Genomic DNA, 18,694 nt, shown 5'->3' with positions numbered 1-18,694 from the left:
CCAGATCATAGAGCAAGTCAAAAGCAGAGCCTGAGACTAGAATTAGTATTTCGAGTTCTTAGATCACTGTTCAGAAAATATCACACTGTGTTAAAGTCACTGTAAGGAAAACAAGAGGCAAAATAAGACAAAACCAAAAAATTTCTTGTTCAAAGCCGTCTGGATATTCAGGGCTTGTCAGCTATGATTAATATCCCTTACAATTGGAAGAGAATGAATTCCTAAAAGAAATAATATGGGCGTAAGTAAAAGGAAGATGGAAATCAAGTGCTCTTTTAGTTGAATAGAGATGACTTTGGCTTTTAATTGTAGCTAAATCACAAGCCAACTGGACTTTTAAAAGACCAGCTTTATTGACATTTAAAATCTACTTTAAAGGATCCATCTATGTAGTTGTGTGAAGCTATACTGCATTCATTTTCTCCAGTAAATAATATTCTACTGTAGAAATAAACCATACTTGATTTATCCATTTAAAGCAAAACAAAACAAAAAACCCTGACTTGATAGATAAGGGCTAATGAATTCATACAGTATGAATTCTTTCTGTTAGAGATCTCATCAAGCGATATGAGGAGTGAAAACTAAACATTTTTGGTGTTAATGATCTCTTCTAGATCTCTCTTCATCCACGTTTCTTTGTTTGACTTTTTACTTACCTGTTATAGATAGCCATCTATTTTGGTTCAGTGGTTTTAGGAACATTTTCCACAAAATGATCTAAATCAATATTAAAATGCAATCTACTGGGGCACCTGGGTGGCTCAGTCAGCTAAACGTCCAACTCTGGATTTTGGCTCAGGTCATGATCTCAGGATCAGAAGATCGAGCCCCGAGTTGGGAGTGTGTGGGACCAGGTGTGGAGCCTGCTTAGGATTTTCTCTCTCCCTCTCTCTCTGTCCCTCCTCTTGCCCGCCCACCCACCCACCCACCCCACTCCCTTTCTCACTCTCTCTCTCTCAAAAAAAATAAAAAATAAATCAATAAATAAAAATAAAAAGCAATCTACTACCAAAATTTCCAGCCCCCTTTGATTCTCACTTTCTTTTTCTAATAAACCGGTTGTTCTTTTGGGCTTGGCTTTTTTGACCTTGTACCTGAAGGAAGGCGTTTATTATCTCTGTGGCCATCCTGGGTCAAATGGCCTGATTTCCAGTTTTGATACTCTTCCAGTTACTCATACGAGTCTCCAGAGCAGTGGTTCTCAGCTGGGGGTGATTTGCTTCCCAGGGGACATTAGGTGTAGGGGAACAGTGTGTGTGCTACTGGCATCTAATGGGTAGAGGAGGCCAGAGAGGCTGCTAAACATCCTAGATCACATGGCAGCCTCTTTACAACAGCAACAAACAACAGACCAAAATATCAATAGTGCCAAGGTTCAGAAACCCTGTTCTAGAGACTTACAGATTTGTTCAAGTTGGGTTTTTAGAAACTTGACCTTACAAATAAAAGAAAAATCATTCTGGAGTTGGCCTGGTGGATCACTTAGCTTCAGGGAGAGATACTAAAGGACACAAAACCTGAAAAATGTCAGAGATCCTCTAATTCAACCCCTTATTTGACCAAAGCCAGAGATGGAGGCCTAAAAAGGAGAAATGCTTAGAACTCTAGCCTTCGCCTACAGGTGGGTTGGCAAACTATGGCACATGGCCAAACCTTGCCTGCTGCCTATTTTTGTAAATAAAGTTTTATTGGAACAGTCACACCCATTTGTTTACATACTGCATATGGCAACTTCATACTACAATGGTAGAGTTGAGTAGACAGAGGCCATATAAACTGCAAGCCTAAAATATTTGCTATCTGACCCTTCACAGAAAAAGTCTGTCAACTCCTAAGGTAGAAGAAGGGCACAACTCGATGTCACATCCACAGTTCAGAAATGATCCTTAAGCACTTCTGATTTCCTCTTAATGTTCACTGATAGACCTTTTGTGGATAGGTTTGCCTTAATTTATTGAACTAAAAACATTTATATTTCCATATAGCGGTACCTATAGTATTAATAAACACCATTTTATATCTCTATTTTTATCTTTATTAATTTTAAGGTTTTAAAGAATGGTTCTTCATTCAAGTATACCAGCCATTTGATGAATTCATCAATTCTCTCTTGCTTATTTTATAGTCATCATGATTTCAAACTCTGATCCTCTTTGATAAAGGATTCTTAACCTTAGGTAACTGTAAGTAGGCATAAACTATACCTTAGGTAACTATATCTAATGTATAAACTATAGGTAACTCTACCTTTTCACTGCTGAAATTATTGCTGACTAGTGTGACAGGGTTTAAGACATAATCAGTTACACCATTAACTTATAATTTCTTCATTTCCTAAGACATTTGTTAAGTCTTAGCTAAAGCTAATTCTTAAGTCTTGCAAATGTCTGGCCACCATCTGGTGGCGAAAGAGGTAACTGAGGCTTTATACTAACATGGAGCCTCTTCTGACCTTTTGCCATTACTATAAGCACTGTGCCTCCATACAACTCCCTCACTCTGCTCATCTTACTCTAGAATAGATAAAAATGACAGTGTTACCAAGATGAGGGTCTGCCACAACCTCAGAGACCCAAAGAACACAGCAGTGTGCTGGATTGACAGGATCCCGAGAGATCTTCAAATCTAAAAGCCTTCACTATCCAGCTGGAGAGACAGAGGTACACAGTAAACAAAGGGCAGAGCCAGGGCTGGAACCCAGACTTTCTCTCATGCCACTACACTGTAAGAAGACTGGATTATTTTTCCGAATGCAGCCAATGCAGGTTGAATTTATGTCCACATTGTAATCTCTTTTTAACATTCCCCTATTTTTAGAGTCAGCACACTAAACTGTGGGGACAACAATCATTTCTTAAGGTTCATATTATTTCTCTTAAAAATATTTGATCATGAAATCTTTCCTCAGGTAGCTACTTCCAGTTCCCTGCCCTACTCCCACTGGCTTTAGAGAACAGCAGCAAGCCCTTCCACCTAGTGTTGGGAGCAGGTTATCGGGGGCAAGCCTGGCAGAAAAACTAAAATACAAAGTAAAATCAAAGTCTAGGGAACCACAGTGATCCTGCAAGCCACAGTGACCCTCCTTTGGGGGAAGAGCCATTGGGGTGCAACTGTAAGGTAGACTCTCCTGGTCCAACCACTTGTTCAGAAGTTGGCGCTGTGGATTTATTTTCTGTCTCTGCCACACATACTTTTCCATTTCTGGGACTCCCTTCTTCCTTTCTAACAATTCTCCATTTGCCCACTTGTCTCAATGATGAGGATGATGAAAACTAAACAAACACTGATCATATGAACCTCATTTAAAAAAAGGGGGTTCATTTTGGATATTTCAATCACTTCTGGACAAAGACCCAAAAGAGCACATTTTATGAACTGTTATTTAATGTTCCCTATTCCCAAGGCTACTAGTTAAAAGTAAAGGAGCTGCTCTGTTGTTAAGGCCTTGATAAATAAAATGTTTCTTTTTCATAAATGGACTGAAATTTCTCCCACTTTGAAGTTTTGCATCTCATATGAGGAATCTAGCTCATCAGATGCTAAGTTGGAGATATTAAATAATTGACCTCTATTTTACTTTATTTTATTTTATTTTAAGTAAGCTCTAGGCCCAATGCAGGGCTTGAACTCACAACCCCAGATCAAGAGTCGCATGCTCTACCAACTGAGCCAGCCAGGCGCACCTAAACAATTGACCTTTAAAAACAAACATGTTTTGGGGCACCTGGGTGGCTTAGTCATTAAGCGTCTCCCTTCGGCTCGGGTCATGATCCCAGGGTCCTGGGATGGAGCCCCGCATCAGGCTCCCTTCTCAGCGGGAAGCCTGCTTCTCCCTCTCCCACTCCCCCTGCTTATGTTCCCTCTCTCGCTGTGTCTCTGTCAAATGGATAAATAAAATCTTTAAAAAAAACAAACAAACATGTTTTTATTTAAAAAAAAAAACAACATGTTTTTAAATCTCTACAAGATGTTTTTTCTTTGTTGTGGACACCATGGCTTTTTAGTCAAAAAGTTTAAGTGACCAGAATATGTAAAGGATTTAATATCATGATATGGATATTGCTAAACAAGTGATTCTTCAGTTTCTGCCTCCCAAATAATAAATATCATTTCAAGAGTTGGATAAAAACACCTAAAACTGGAAATAATAATAGGTCTAGACTGCTCAAAGAAGTTTGCTCATTATCACCAGTGCATCCAACCAACTGGAAGCAAATTGAAAGGCAAGTAACATCTGTAGAGTAACACAAGGTCTAGGACAGAGCTCAGCACAGTGTTTTGGTAGAATGAGTGCAGTAATGGCCCCAGTTCTTCACATTTCCCTCTATTTCTCTCACACTAACTCTGGACTTAGCCACGTGATTTGCTTTGGTCCAGTGGACAGTAGCAAGCTTGAGGCAAGCAAAGGCCTGCACAGAGACTTGCATCTTTCCACTTCCTCTCTTCAGCCCCTGTCACCACCACAGGAACATGCCTGAGCTACAGGGCTAGAAGAGACACATGGAGGAGAGCCGAGCTGACTTAGCCAACAGCATCCTATAGAAGCTAGGCTCAGGCTGACCTGCAAGCTGACTGCAGAAGCATGAGTAAGCCCAGCCAAAATCAGCTAAGGTTGGCCAGATCAGAACTGCCTACCTGGTCCTTAGATTCGTAAGAAATGATCAACTGTTATTGTTTCAGGCTATGGAGTTTGGGGAAAGTCGCTATACAACATTATTGTGATAGATACAGTATTCAATGTTTTCTGTACTCATTCTGAGAATGCCGAATTCATAGACATTGATACAAGGTTTCCACATAAAACTGCTATTTACTCTGAAACAAAAAATGTTGTGTAATTCAGCTGTCCAGAATGGAAAAAATTTCTACTGAGAAATTCTATCTATAAAAATACTAACTGTTTTTAGCACCTATTTACAGGCAACAAATTTTTGTTCATCCTTTAAGCCTTACCGGCTCTGTGAAGACCTTCCCGTTACACTGGGCAGGGTTGTGTGTTTTTTGTTTCCCTTCAGGCTCCAATGTGTCTTATACAGACTCTAGCAATGGACTTGTCTCACTGTATTGTAATGAACTATTTGAATTTCTCTCTTCCCATGGACTAGCTATGAGCTTCTTACAGACAGACAATGGCTAAATCCTTTCACCTTTGTACCCTGAGAACAGTGCCTGAGACACATTAAGTATATCAAGTTTGGTGTGTTACCAGTTCAGTGAATGTTAAGTGAATGAATGACAGATGCAAAGACAACTGAGAGGTACACTCTGCCCTAGGAACTCAAGAGTTTAGTATTAAAAAGGGACATGTAAACAGAGAGTTACACTATAAGTTGAAAAATGCTATAATCAAGCCTGTAAATTGTTTAGAAGTAGCAATTTTATGTGTGTAGAGGGCTGGGCAGGAAAGGTTTCAAAGAACTCCCTAAGCCAGAATTTGAGGCAAAGGTGGTTGTCAGTTGGACAGGAGTGCTGGTGTGCTAGGACCAACTTTTGTAGGGGTGGGGGTGGAGAGAAAGTCCTGATTTGTAATATCTGCTGATGTTAGTGGTGAAAATGCCCCCATCATGGCTGTTTTTGAGTTAAAAACTGGCTGGCAAAATTCCTGAGTATTTACCCAACAGTTCCCCCAGCTAGTAGGAGTTGGCTCCAGCACACCACTGGGTGGGGGGGGAGGATGGATTCCGGGAGAGGGAATTCTAGGTAGAACAAACGGGCTGCACAACTACAACTAACAAAACACATGGTCAATCTGGGAAATTACAAGTAGCATACTGCTCAAGCGTAAAGGAGAAGCCCGTCAGTGGCTAGATGGAGAAAAGCTTAGTTTACCAGGCTGAGGAACGTGGACTGTATCCTACAGGTGAGCCACTGAAGAGTTTTAAGGAAGGAGTGACATGACCGCATCTAGTCTTTAAAGAGATCACCCTATGAGAAGTGGAGAGAGTAAATAAGGGGAGAAATTAGACAGGAAGGCTAGTTGAGCAGCTACTGTAGTCCAGAAAAGTGGTACAGGGGCCTGAGGTAAGGCAGTACCTGAGGATCTGGAAAGAAGACTGACTGAAGATAGATTTTGGAGGCAAATCTTTAGGGCTTGATAGTCACTTATTTGTGGGAGGTGGTGAGAAAGAGGAAGAGTAGACAATACCTCTTAGGCTTTTAGTTTATGTGTCTGGGAGGACTGCACTGGAACAATCAAACAAGAAATGTATAAAAAATGGTAAGTTTTTGTTTTGGATTTGTGTGTGCGTGTGTGTGTGCGTGTGTGCATGCGCGTGTGAACATGCACTCGAACATGCACGCACACGCTGTGTAGCAATGGGGTAGAGGGAAGGGGAAGTAGGGAAGGTAACAGTTTGGCTGATTTGAAATGCCCATTGAACATCAAAAGTACAAATATTCAGTAATGACTCAGGACCTCAGAGAAAATGTTTAGCCAAAGATTTTGTAGTTGTCATCATATTGGGACAGTTAAAACTATGGGAGTAGATGAGATTGCCTAGGGGGAAGAACCTGGCCATTTAGATTAGACCAGGTCACAATCTAATCAAACTTGATCCAACTTCCCTTTGGAATGATCTCATTCAGGTGACTCCTGAGAAGAAAGGACTAGAAGAGGAAATACACTAGCACAAGGAGACTGAATAGGAGTTATTCCCTTCCAATACAAAATATAACAAAACAAAACCACATACAAATGAAATATAATCCAGGTTTTATATCTTAAGCCAGTACTGCAGGACCTAATAGGTTTCGCTCTTTTTGGAGCTCATCAGCTGCAGGTAACGGCCCACATCTACTCTGATAGCGGGTCTCAGCATAGCATTTTATCATGTATAAGCCTCCCATTCACAGTCTTCTATTTACTATACTATATTCTGCCGATTCTTGGAGTTTCCTTAGTACTAACTAAAAGAAGCTTTACATTTAGGTCCTGAAGGCTTTGCTCGGGCAAAGTACCATATTATTCTTCTTGCTAAATTCCCCAAAGCTGACTAACTACAACCTAGACTATCACTTGACATACAAGATGGTCTACTCTATTCTTAGAACACTGCAGAACAGATCCAATCACATGAGGCATCAGAGGCCTCTAGCTGTCCAGATAATCCTGCTGGCCCTGACATCCCTGCCTTCTTATCTCTAAATTTTTAGGGCTACTTCTTCATCCCTTTCCTTTATGCTTCTGGTAGTAAATCTAGAATCAAGGTTAATTTGAGAGAAAAAGGAACAAAATAAAATTAATACATAGAAATCTTTAAAGCAGAACATTTTATTGTGACACTTCCTGAGAATACACTGTACAGCCCATGTAGACATATGTAAATATGTACCAAACACTGGCATCCAGGGATAGGATCATTTGTGTTACAGGGGGTGGAGGAGAACCACATAAATATATATATATATAATATATATTATATATATATTTAATATAAGTATATTAAATATAAAATATAAAAATATAAAAGCAAATACGTATATATATTTGCTTTTATACACATAAATGACTTTAGGAACTGGGTGGCTATAGTACAGGAGGTTGAAAAGAGACTTTTAATTGTACACCGTTTTGAATTTTGAACATGTGACGAAAAATAAAAAGTAACACATACCTGAACCTTTGTCTTATGCACTGAGCTGTGTGTTGACAGGATGGTGCTGACAGAACTGAGTCTGAAACTCACAAGGCCGACCACCTTTGTTTTTGTGGTTCTTAGAGCCTCTTTTTAATATCCTCAGAGTCTTAATTTTATCTTAGCATTCTCACAGAACCAGAACCCCAGAACAGAACATTATTTTAGTTTTGTTTAGCAACTGTTTAGTTTAAAACTTAAATGCCTTTAAGATAAAAAAAAAAAAGTGAGTCCTCACAAAAATACCTCCTACTGCCTTTCCTTTATAGTTTCTCACCTTCCTTAATGAAGTAACATCAAATAACTGGACTGAAAAAAAAGCCAAAAAAGAAATGAAAATGATATTTCTAAAAAGAATATAAAGAAAAACATAGAGGAGGATCTGTGAAAGGAAGAAGAAACAAAAATGTAAAAGTCTGATGAAAATCTGTAGCACTGTATTGCAGTGGCTCACTCAGCAAATGGAAAAGGTATTTATATTTATGACCACTATGTTATAAGAATGGTAGTAAAGCCTGACATAAAGGTTATGAAATAAATTTATGAACCCAAACCTAAAATTTGTGTCATCACTCTACAGCCATTGCCAAGTCTCTGGAAATTCATCAGCCTCACATCATGGTAACATGATAACGTATTTATCCTGACATTAAGAAAGAAACTATAAACAACAAAATTCTTTTTTTAATCACCATTTTGGTGGCTAGAAGAAAATATTATTTTCAGCCAACTTGCAGACAAAGACTATGTAAAAAAATTATACTAGACGAGGTGCCTGGGTGGTTCAGTCATTAAGCATCTGCCTTCGGCTCAGGTCATGATCCCAGGGTCCTGGGATCGAGCCCCGCATCGGGGTCCCTGCTCAGCAGGAAGCCTACTTCTCCCTCTCCCACTCCCCCTGCTTGTGTTCCCTCTCTCGCTGTGTCTCTCTCCGTCAAATAAATAAAATCTTTAAAAAAAAAAAATTATACTAGATGTCTCACAACTCAGAGACAATACGACTTAGTTCGTACTTTGGCTTTAATGAGGCAGTGTGCACTAGTATGGCTTGCTGATGGTTTACAGCCAGCATCTGTTCAGCTGGTGCCTATGTCATTCCAGCTGTTGAATATTTTGACTATCATCCCTGGTTCTACTATCACACATCTATGAATCCATGTGGCCTGACCAATACTTCCAGGGGCCAAGGACCACACCTGTGAAAATGCATGGAGAACCTAGAACTGAGCATGCCCATGACACCTGAACATGTCCTGGTCAGAGTTATCAAGCCACTGGTTGATAATGGTGGCTCTAATCAAAAGTGTGATTCTATGGGGCGCTTGGGTGGCTCAGTGGGTTAAGCAGCACTTTTGATATCAGCTCAGGTTAGTGAGTTCAAGCCCCGCACTGGGCTCCACGCTGGGTGTGCAGCCTACTTTAAAACAAAACAAAACAAGGGGCGCCTGGGTGGCTCAGACTGTTAAGCGTCTGCCTTCGGCTCAGGTCATGATCCCAGGGTCCTGGGATCGAGCCCCGCATCGGGCTCCCTGCTCAACGGGAAGCCTGCTTCTCCTTCTCCCACTCCCCCTGCTTGTTTTCCCTCTCTTGCTGTCTCTCTCCTTCTGTCAAAATAAATACAATCTTAAAAAGAAAAAAAGTGTGATTCTGAAAAAATACTCATCATTACTGAAGGAAGTACTCTTTCTTAGGTACGGGTCAGAAAAAGAGAACTGCAGAGTTGGGAGATCATTAGCTAAATCTCCCATCCATTGCAGAAATCCCTTCCACAGTATGTGAATCCAGTAAGCCCTTGCTTGAACATCTCTACTGATAGAAAGTTAGATCTCTTTTTCTTGGAACATCTCATTCCAACAGTCTCATTCAACACAGGTAGGGTCCTCCTAATCGGTATCTGTATCCTTCTCTTCTAGGTCCCTAAAAAAGCAATTTCAAAATCCAGCTCTCCACTTTTTTCAACACTTTCTCTTTCATCGAGTTTTCTTTAACTCTCAAGGTTCAAGGGTTACTTCATGGTTGACTTGGGCATGATCTCTCTCCTCCTCTTTAGTCCTGTATTCCTAACTACCTCTGAGATACAGGTTATTACATTTAAAAACACCTAACACTAATATCCCTCAATTTCTTTAAACTCCCTTCCCAACATATATGCTATTGTTGCTGTGTATTTTCTCTTGTTTAAAAACTGAATAAAAGGGGTGCCTGGGTGGCTCAGTAATTAAGCATCTGCCTTCGGCTCAGGTCGTGATCCCAGGGCCCTGGGATTGAGCCCCGCATCGGGCTCCCTGCTCCATGGGAGGCCTGCTTCTCCCCCTCCCACTCCCCCTGCTTGTGTTCCCTCTCTCACTGTCTCTCTGTCAAAAAATAAATAAAATCTTTAAAAAAAAAAAAATTGAAAAATATATTATTGTTTTCTACAATCTGTGTGTGTGTTTTAACTTAGTCACTTTGTATTTTCATCATTCTCATTTTCTTTTGCATCTCAAAGAAGATATTTTACAACTTCCTTTAAGGGTCCAGTATGGCAATTCTTCATTTTTGTTGTCTGAAAATACCTTTAATTTTCCCCTTTCTTAGAAAATATTTTTACTGGATATGGAATTCTAGGATAGAATAGAATAGAATTATTCTATGAAATAATTGATAATTATTTTCTTTCAGAACAGTTTAGGTATCATTCCACTGTCTGACTTCCTCTGTTGCTATTGAGAAATCAGCTGTTAGTCTCCTTTGAAGGTAAGGTCTTTTCTTCCTGATTGCTTTTAAGATCTTTGGCTATGAGGTGTGTCAGTAATGCATGGATTTTTTTTTTTTTAATCCTGCTGGAGATTTGATGGGTCTCTTTTTTTTTTTTTTTTAAGATTTTTTATTTTTTCTTTGACAGAGAAAGAGAGAGAGCACAAGCAGGGGGAGCGACAGGCAGAGGGAGAGGGAGAAGCAGGCTCCCTGCTCAGCAGGGAGCCCGATGTGGGGCTCGATCCCAGGACCCTGGGATCATGACCTGAGCCGAAGGCAGACGCTTAACAGTCTGAGCCACCCAGGTGCCCCTGATGGGTCTTATTAAATATTGCCTCTGTCCCATATTCTCTTTTCTTCTTCTAGCATTCCAATTTGAATACTTTATCTCCCACATCTCTTAAACTCTCTTTTAGTCTGTCCTTCTGTGCTGCTTGTCCATATAATTTCTTCAGTTCTACCTCCCAATTCACTAATAATTTTTTTTATATTTTCCTGAACATTATCTACTATATTCAATCCACCATTAACAAATCCTGTTGATGGATTCTGCCTTCAAATCTCTGATTTATTCCTTAATACTTGGTTCTATTATTATCATCCTAGTTTGGGGCCTTACCTGCTTTTAGCTAAGTTAGAGGGGTCTGTGGGATCTAAAACTTAGCATGCATACAATTAAGGCTTTAGCTTTCTAAAATATGAAGTTGTTATGTTGGTCCCCTATTACAGAATTTTCATCATCTCCTTCTACTTAATGATGGGCTGAGCCCTAAAATATCATTTTTCCAAGATCTGGTCCCACGTTATCTATCCAACTAAGCACAGATTCTCAGCCCCAAACAGGCCTATTTTCTTTCCGTCCCCTGCACAAGCCATGTGCATTTTTGCTAACATGCTTTTGATCCACAATCTTTCTTACCAAAGTATGCCAAACCTTTCAGGCCTTTCTCCTTTGTAAAGTTTCCCTTGATAAATCCCAACATGCTCACTCTGCTTTCTGATTTCACTGAGCCCTCATGTGTGCAGTATATATTTTATTTCTTCACTCAAATACAATTCTTCAGTATTTGAAGTTAAGTTATAAGTAGTCTTAGCTAGAATTCTAAGTTAGGTATAACTCCAAAGTTTATGCTTTTCTATTATATAAAACTGCTTCTTACATTCAATAAATAATTGTTGATTTGCATGAGAAAAGGAAACAGATGCTATAAAATCAGACATAACAATGCTTTACAATTAACTGCTTTATCTTAGCTTGGTTGCAACAAAATTTTTAAACTTTATTCATACAAGTAAATTTCTCAGGAAATCCCCTCAAAAGGGATTCTGCAGCAGGTTACCAGTAAAGATAAACATTAGCTCCTCCAAATAAAAGTACTTACTTTCTGAATATCTAATCAAACTGAATAAAACCATGCTGCAGGGTAAATGCTAACCCCTATAATTGTAAGCCTAAAGTAACAGCTTACACGTCTGGAAGTTCACTCCAGGGATCACTCCAGTGTTAAGGAAAAGATACTAAAAGCCTAGTTTTATAAATTATTCTTATGTTGATAAACAACCAGTCCAGTTAAACTAGGTTGTATTACACTGTATTTACCCCATTCACTTTATAACCAATAGTCATCATCTTTGGACTAGACTTCAACAATCATGAGAGTGAATGTTATTTGGGGTTTATAATGTAGAACCCTCCTTCAGCATTAAAGTGCTCGTCTCTCTTTTATTTCTAAATAATACATGAGAAATCAAACTGAGCCTTGAATTATCTTGAATAATTTAGAGAGTCAGTTTTTAACAGATTTATATTACATATGTATATTTTTCATATATATCATACTACGTATATGTATTTTACATATATATTTTTATATATATATGTAAAAGAACCCTCTTGGCATGTAGATTTTTGGAAAATAGTTGCTTAATTCTAGGCCAATAAGGGAGGACAGACTGGGAAAAGTAAACTATCCTTAGTATTTCTCTCATAGGACAGTGTTTATCTCTCTTACCTTTCCTGTCCCGTCCTTCATCAACACATACTGGCAGACTTCCTAGGGCAATGCAGAAATCCAGACAAGAGAAGGAAGCACACTAAAATAATGGAGGACAGGCTACAGCAGATGGACAGTGTCAGACATCATGTGGGAGAAAAGAAGGAATTATCACAGTTAGCCACTTGGTTCAAGAGAAACTAAAACTAGTTATTTCAAAGGTAGAGAGATAAGAAAAAAAAAGATCTTTTATTTCTTTGCAGCAAGGCTCCTTTTATTAAGAACAGAGAAGAGTTGCAGTTAATTTGGAAATGTGTCTTCAGAGAAACAGATATAACTTAGCAAATAGTACAAAGGGACAAAAGATAAATAAGATTTTTCCCATTTAAAAATATTAATCAAGAGCTATAATATAGGCATTGAGAAAAGAAAAAAAGGCAGAACTATCATCTAGAAGCTGTTAAGAGAACTGTTCTATCTTTTCCAAGAGAATACAGACTACTAAAAGCAAAGGAATCCCAATGTTATAGATAAAAATGATGAATGAGGAATATGCATGTAAGTACCTTTAACTGCACGGTCTCATACTATGAAGAACAATAATGTCACATTTAACAGTGGAGTTCTAGAAACTGAAGAAAGTAGTCCAATGAGGAGCTTTTTCACATCAGGGACAATCTTCTGTACATATTTGCATGACATGAAATACCTCCTCTACCCCTGCCCTAGGAATTACCTCATCTAGATACAGCGCTTGAAATACCACCATTGGGAAATAAGAGTCCTTTAGATTTAATACAGCCTTTGTAATTTAGTAATTTTTCCGCCAAATGCAAGAGCTAGGAAAGTTTGAAGCTACTCACACTGGCAATGTGATTTTGTTTCTTTCAATTAGAGACAGTTTATAAAGAGGGATACCTGGATGGGTCACGGTATAGGAAAAGAGGCAAAAAAGGATATGGAACCTAAGAAAAACTATTGTACAACCTTGGGTACAACCAGTTGCTATTATGAATACATTAAGGTTAAAGCCTCTGTATATGTGATTTAGGCATTTCTTAAAAAAATTTTTTTAAGATTTTATTTTCTTAATTCATGTATAGCTAACAGGGCATTTCTTTAAAATTAATTCTCAATTTCAACAAGTCAATTAAAGTTGTGAGACTTCTAAACAAGGTAAATGACAAGGCTATATTTTGTCAAGGCTATATTTTCTGCAAAGTAAAAGGCAATTTAATGTAAGAATGAATTCATTTTTAAATTTTAAGTGGTTTTATCAATTTTGATAATATCTGAATAGTCTATCCAAATTTGTTAAATAAAATGCATACCTCATATTCTTTTCGGCAAACTTTGGAAATATCATTTTTTGAAGATGCCTAAAAGATAACAAATTTCTCCATTAATTTATTATACATGCTATTCAACAAAGGACAAAAAGAACATGAATTAATATATGTTAATTGCTGGTATGGTATTCTTTATTTCATCAAGGAAAATCTTAAGCTCCAATACTTAAAAGTTCCTAAAAGACAACAAACAATTTTCACGCAAGTTCTTTAAAACAAACAGCCCCAGAACCTACTCAATATGCTAAAACTTCACTCTTTTATGGCTTTAATCTCACATAATAACAGGTCCTGTTGTTATTTCAGAAACTAGATGACTTTGAAAGAAATGTAAATCAGAGAACTTTTTTCTTAGTTGAATTCCACTCTGTAGCAAATTTTCTTGTGAAGCTCTGCCAAGGCATTTATATTTTGCTTTTTCTTTAACCCTTTATATTCTAAATTCTCATACTGATTTATGAGTCAATCTCCTCAGAAAAGATCCACATGTAACGGAGTGGGCAACTAAAGAGGGAAAAGGCTATGCCAGGCAATTAACAAAAGTTATTTTTATGTAATTCTCTTTATGTCCCCCTAGACCCCTTACAGTTCAAATCCTCTGCAACTCAGCTTCATCTCAATGACTGAAGAAGAGCAGCAGATTGCTAGGCTGTGTGCTACTCAAAGAGTATTGCTCAGACTAAATAGTACAGTGGTCTGTATGAAAGTAAAGATGCCACCATGTCTCATGTACTCTGGTCCAGAGACCAGTCATTAAAAGAAGAAAATAAGAAAAGGCTTTCCAGCTGTGGTTTCCAGTCTAACTAAATTTCCCAGTGAAGTCTACTCTCACCAGTTGGGAGTATGAGCAGCTAGGAGGCCAGTTTTCCCACAGCACTCTGAGGACCACTATGAAAATACACAGAGTGAGGAAGAACTCAGGGGCCTAACTTGAATTGGACTGGAGATCTATCCAATCAAAGAGAAGTCATAGTTCACTGTTGGAGTCATGCTCACCTTAGGAGCAGGGAAGGGATATAAGAACATGCTCAGGGTAAACCCACGATGAAAGAGAGAGGGAAAGGTGAAAGCTAAATAAGCCCACTGTGTCATCTGCTCTCATCCAAGCATACTCTAAATTTACACAACCATTTGGAGCCACTCAGCATTGACTAAGTATGACCACAGGCAGAGTACAAAAGGCTTCAGTTCCTATAATATTCTTTCCTCTCTCTTGCATGTCAGAGAGGAGAATAAGAAAAGGCTGAAGGTCTTACATGCAGCAGCCGTAAATGAGAAAGCAGCAAGTCTAAAAGAAATTGGTCTACGCAAGAAATGCTAAATTTGCAGCTTTTATGGGTCACCTCTCCAAATGTATGAGGTGGGCAAAGTCTAAAACATACACACAGCTAATACTCAAACTGTACTCCATGCTGCTTACGAGCCTGATTGCCCAGTGTTACCTGCTTGCATGCCTGTCGACACTCCAAGGTAATAGCCAGTTCACAGCAGCCTAAGCCAACCCAGCCATCAGACTTCTTAAACACACCTTAAAAAACAAAATGTTCAAATGTTTTGGTCATAAGCAGTAACAACCACAAATGGCATGCCAAATTGGTTCATGGATCTCACTAAAAGTCAAAGCAGGTGTCCACAGGAAAACTCGCTCAGATAGCAGGGCCTCAAAATTATTAAGGCCTTCCTCTCACCCTTACTCCCAGTGCTGTCAGTCTTCTCAGAGCCTGCACAACATAATTACCAGGTGTTTTGTTTTTTCTTTCTTTTCTCTGCCCCCCCAAACTCTCTTTAGATCATTCTCACTCTTGGGTAGATAGCATCTCTAGAAGACACACAGGTTAAGGAAAGCAAGGAGAGGCCTTCCTCACTTTTAGACTGTGAATCAGAGGCAAAGATTCCAATTTAACTTAACATGCAAACAAACAAAAAAGGGCACAAGGATTATTACATTTAAAATATTAAATACCTAGAATAGCATCAAACCCATGATACTGTTTAGAAACTGATACTTAGTGAACAAACAGGACAGAAAGGTACATTTCCTGTAGGCAAGAACTGACTTTGATGAGTACACTTAATTATGGGGCAAAATGACTATTCTGTTTCAATTTATACACAGCAGCTATTTCTCCAGCCAAATTACGGTAATATCAAAAGGTGATGCAATTATAAAAAGTGTCCTAATGCATTTTTTTACATCCACTTTTGCAAGTATAAATGTCAATGAATGACTCCTAGAATAATATTAGGAGACACAAGTAACAATTATAAAAAGAGGAAAGACATACGCTCATAGGCATATAGCACATTCCTCCTGATCTCTTTTCAGAAATACTTTAAGCTGCTTCCATGTAATACATACATCTGCAAATTCACATCTAAATTATTATTATTTACATTTGAAAAAAGTGTCAAGAATTTAATGCAATAGGTAACATAGTTCTCCAAATGAAACTAGGACTTAATATAACAAATAGAAGCATTCTGCTAAAAAAAAAAGTAAACAAATGGCCTCAAAATTATAAACCACCCCAACTGTTAAAACTAGCTAGAAATACTGCATATCATAAGCTTCTGTATTCCTACATGTTTTAATGGTACAAAGGGTAATAGACTTCCATCTAACCCTTTGCCTAGTATAGTTTCCTCTAAATCTCCGCTGCTTACTATTCAGAATCACTCACGTTTTCTAAATTATTTCGAATGGAATCAATGTAGGTCATAAATTCTGTGAACTTCTATACTATAATACAGTATACTGCTGTTTCCATACACCTAGTGGCCCCCTAGAAACTATTACTGTCCAACAAGGGTTTACAGTATTATGTACAAAGCACTCCATTAGGTATTATGTGGGTTATGAAATAGATAAAATACATGAATTATCCCATTATGGAGATCACATATGAAGATATCTCTATCTATCAGAGATATAAATTATAAATAAATAATTCCAGGACATTAGGTAGAGGGATAATTGGGAGAATAAGCAAGGATATGGGCAATTCCAAGAAGGCAAATAGACCAATTTGTTTGAAATACAAACTTCAAACAGTGTGAAAGCCTTTAGAGTTCAGAGATACATAAAATATACTTCCTTTATACTTATACTTCCTTTTTTTAACCAGGACTGGAAGCTTTAATCCTGGAAGACTGTGAATGTCAGACTAGGGAGTTTAGGCTTTATTCTGATGGAAGTGGATATCCCCCCTGAAGGGTCTGTTTTTTTGTTTTTGTTTTTGTTTTTAAGGAGCTGGGGAGGACAGCTATGATATGTTGAAAGACCAGCTACAAGGTTGTTACAATATGCTATTCTCAGAGAATAATAATAATGGCTTGAACTAGGAGTAGAGAGAACAGCTCCAAGATTTTACAAGGAGAGAGTCGATGGAGCTAAAAAGAAAAAGCAATCAAAGATAACTTGAGGGATTCTGGTCTAGTGTCATTCATAAGACAGGCACTTATGAGTTTGGTTTTATTTATTTTTTTAAAAAAGATTTTATTTATTTATTTGACAGAGAGAGAGAGAGACAGTGAGAGACGGAATACAAATAGGGGGAGTGGGAGAGGCAGAAGCAGGCTTCCCGCTGAGCAGGAAGCCCGACGCGGAGCTCGATCCCAGGACCCTGGGACCATGACCTGAACCAAAGGCAGACGCTTAACGACTGAGCCACCCAGGCACCCAATGAGTTTGGTTAAATTTGTACTTCAGTTGTCACCAGGATGCAAAGATCCATCCTGGTGACGTGTCTAGAAGTCGTGAGTGACAACTTAGATTTGAAGGCTATCTTCCCAGTGCCGACTAGTTAACAGTTCTGGGAAGGAAAGCAATTACCAGGGTAAGTGTGGAGAGAGAAAAGAGGACCATGTACAGGAATAACCAAGGTCCTTCTTGGGGGGGAGGGGGTGGCAGAGAGGGAAGGTACGGGAGGATAAGGTCATGCATGAGGCTAAGGTGGAGTCATAAGGAGGTAGCGGTCACAATATCAGGTGCTGCAGGGCAGTCAAAGGGAATAAGTACTGAGAAAAGGCCATAAGATTTAGGTACCATGAGATCTTGGTGCTCTTTCAAAGACCAGTTTCACTAGAATGGAAGAAGTAGAGACAAGAGTACAGTTAATGATTGAGTGAATGAGAATAAACTATACATTTGAAAATTTGGGTGCCTATAAGAAAGAGAAGATAGGAACTCAAGGGGATACATTAAGTTACGGGACTATGACACAGATTTTATAATCACAAAGTAAGTTTTTAAAGATAAAGTGCTAAATGTTACACTTCTTTGCTTACCTGGCAAAGATGAATTCATACAACTCCAAATTTCAACCTAAAATTGTAATCACCAAAAGGCTTTTATATAACCAGTTCCTAAATATGACAACTTACACAGACATTATATACAGCTAATTTGATTACGCTTGCCTCTAGATAGTCAGTGGTCTAAGAGCACATGAGTATCAAGCAGCTATTCAGGGAAGAAAAAATAAACCTGAGATGCAAAAATATTGCTTGCTCTCTGCCCATCTTCCCACCTGAGAGCACTAACGATGAGTCTGGGTACTGAGGATGCTTACTGGAATCACTGTTTCTAAGCTCAAAGACAGAAGTGTCTGTAGAGCAAGTAAAGGCAAATGTGTCAGTCAGAATTGTTTGATCAACTTTTCCTCCCTCACGTAATGCAAGCCACCACATCTAAAAAGTCGGTCTCATGTAAGCTCATATTCCGTAGCCTGGCCCACCAGTGTCCCAAACACTGAGGATGGCCCAAGCACTGGAGACATTTTAAGCTACATGATTCAGAGAGGCAAGCAATATATCTACAGTACACCAAAAAATGGGAAGATAGGAATAATGAGAAATCACACATTTCCCCTTACCCCAAATTTAACTTTTCAAATTCAAAATAAATATAAAATATAGTTATTATGGTTTTCATAAAATTATCAAAATAATGAGTAAAATTCCAAATTCCAGCTAAATG

The 18,694-nt window shown here is 38.5% G+C and overlaps 1 protein-coding gene across 3 annotated transcripts in view; it reads right to left on the bottom strand.

Annotated features, from left to right (window-relative positions):
- RECK (reversion inducing cysteine rich protein with kazal motifs) overlaps nucleotides 1-18,694 on the bottom strand; it is a 71,981-nt gene that overhangs the window by 38,472 nt on the left and 14,815 nt on the right. For 2 of the 3 annotated variants that reach the window (XM_078061449.1, XM_078061450.1), the window contains 3 exons: nucleotides 18,004-18,040; nucleotides 15,159-15,244; nucleotides 13,699-13,746 (listed from right to left, as the gene is read on the bottom strand). In XM_078061449.1, the coding sequence (XP_077917575.1) occupies nucleotides 13,699-13,746; nucleotides 15,159-15,244; nucleotides 18,004-18,040 (171 nt within the window). Of the gene's footprint in view, nucleotides 1-12,385; nucleotides 12,488-13,698; nucleotides 13,747-15,158; nucleotides 15,245-18,003; nucleotides 18,041-18,694 lie in introns of all 3 variants that reach the window. The other variant, XM_078061451.1, reaches the window with a different exon arrangement.

Source organism: Halichoerus grypus, chromosome 14 (genome assembly GCF_964656455.1).
Source record: "Halichoerus grypus chromosome 14, mHalGry1.hap1.1, whole genome shotgun sequence".
Lineage (NCBI taxonomy): Eukaryota > Metazoa > Chordata > Mammalia > Carnivora > Phocidae > Halichoerus > Halichoerus grypus.
This window is presented reverse-complemented; position numbering and strand designations above follow the sequence as displayed.